The 1,305-nt window shown below is 38.5% G+C and overlaps 1 protein-coding gene across 1 annotated transcript; it reads right to left on the bottom strand.

Moving 5' to 3' along the window:
* Window positions 1-667: 667 nt before the first annotated feature.
* On the bottom strand, window positions 668-1,003 carry LOC135623962 (protein RALF-like 33). The gene has a single exon (XM_065127433.1). It carries the CDS (start codon window positions 1,001-1,003, stop codon window positions 668-670), a length of 336 nt encoding a protein of 111 aa, XP_064983505.1.
* Window positions 1,004-1,305: the final 302 nt, after the last annotated feature.

Consider the following 1,305-nt stretch of genomic DNA (forward strand, 5'->3'; position numbering starts at 1 on the left):
TTAATCTTTTTTTTCTCCTATAATATGATAACTATAATCATGATAAAATATATTTTTTAAAAAAAATAAATATTATTTCATAATTTTAAACACATATATATATACATATGAATAATCAAACAAATATTTAAGAATAATAATTATTTTTTATTATTACATGAAAAATTTTAATCATATGCTTGTTAATTTGCTGATAAAATTTTCTCTTTTTTTAATATAATTTTTTCTATATTATTTTTCTTTTCTTATTTTTATGCTGGTGTCAAAATTAATTGCGGATCCATTTTTTTTTTTTTACAAAGAGCCGTATCTTTCGGGAGATAGATTCTCTTTTATTACAATTCGTTCGAAGATGAGTCTTTTGTATCATGAGAATAATGTATAAAACTAGTGGCGAGGGCTTGTACGACATGATTCATCTAATATTCAAGTTAATTTAAGATTTTATGCTTAGATAAAAATAAAAAAAAATTTAGGATCTCGAATCATATTCTGAATAACATGTCATGAATCTATTACGAGCAGATGAAATCGTACCAACTTAAGCTAATATAGAGAGAGCTCCGAGAACGGAGAGGAGAGCAACAAGTGGAATAACACGGCAAAATAGAATAGAAGCAGCAAACATAGCAAGTTGGAGTGCGTTGCGCTCGAAATCCATCATCTTTCAGCAACGGAAGTAGTCCCGACCGCACTCCCTTCCGCCACGCGTCTGACCCGACTTGCCGTTGCAGTTGTAACTCCGGCCATCGCTGCTTACACAGCCTGGGTGATTCTGGTCGAGAGCTCCATAACCAAGGTACGTACTCCCGCCTGCAAGCAGCCTTCTGTTGATCTCCGAGTCCAACTCAAACGCCGAGTCTTCTTCTTCCTCCTCCACTCGGCATCCACGGCCTCCCGTGTCGTTGCAGGTCGAGCGTGCAGCAGCGCCGGAGACGTCCCACGGCAGGACGTGGGCCAAAAGGACCGACGCACACAGCAGGAACAAGTATGGCCGGCGCATCTTCCTCTCCCTTGGTTTCTGGCCATCTGCTCCTCCGAGCTCTAAATAGCCGAAGGCGAGACGGTGGGATGTAGCCGTCGAGGATTGCACAGGACGTGTATTCTACATAGCCATCCAGCTAGGATTGCATGCGACATGTATTTTACGGCTTAGATTCTGGAGATACAAATGCACGTGATGGGTCGGACCATATTTTCATTTAAATAAATTTGATTAATTCATAAGATATTTTTCTATCATCTCGAATATTTTTATTTCGATTTTCTAAATCCTTCACGGAAGGAAATGAGTGGAGAAATCGA

The sequence above is a fragment of the Musa acuminata genome, chromosome BXJ2-9 (assembly GCF_036884655.1).
Source record: "Musa acuminata AAA Group cultivar baxijiao chromosome BXJ2-9, Cavendish_Baxijiao_AAA, whole genome shotgun sequence".
Classification (NCBI taxonomy): domain Eukaryota; kingdom Viridiplantae; phylum Streptophyta; class Magnoliopsida; order Zingiberales; family Musaceae; genus Musa; species Musa acuminata.

Excerpts from the sequence above, each read along its gene's own strand:
- LOC135623962 (XM_065127433.1), bottom strand. The coding sequence starts at position 1,003 with ATGCGCCGGCCATACTTGTTCCTGCTGTGTGCGTCGGTCCTTTTGGCC.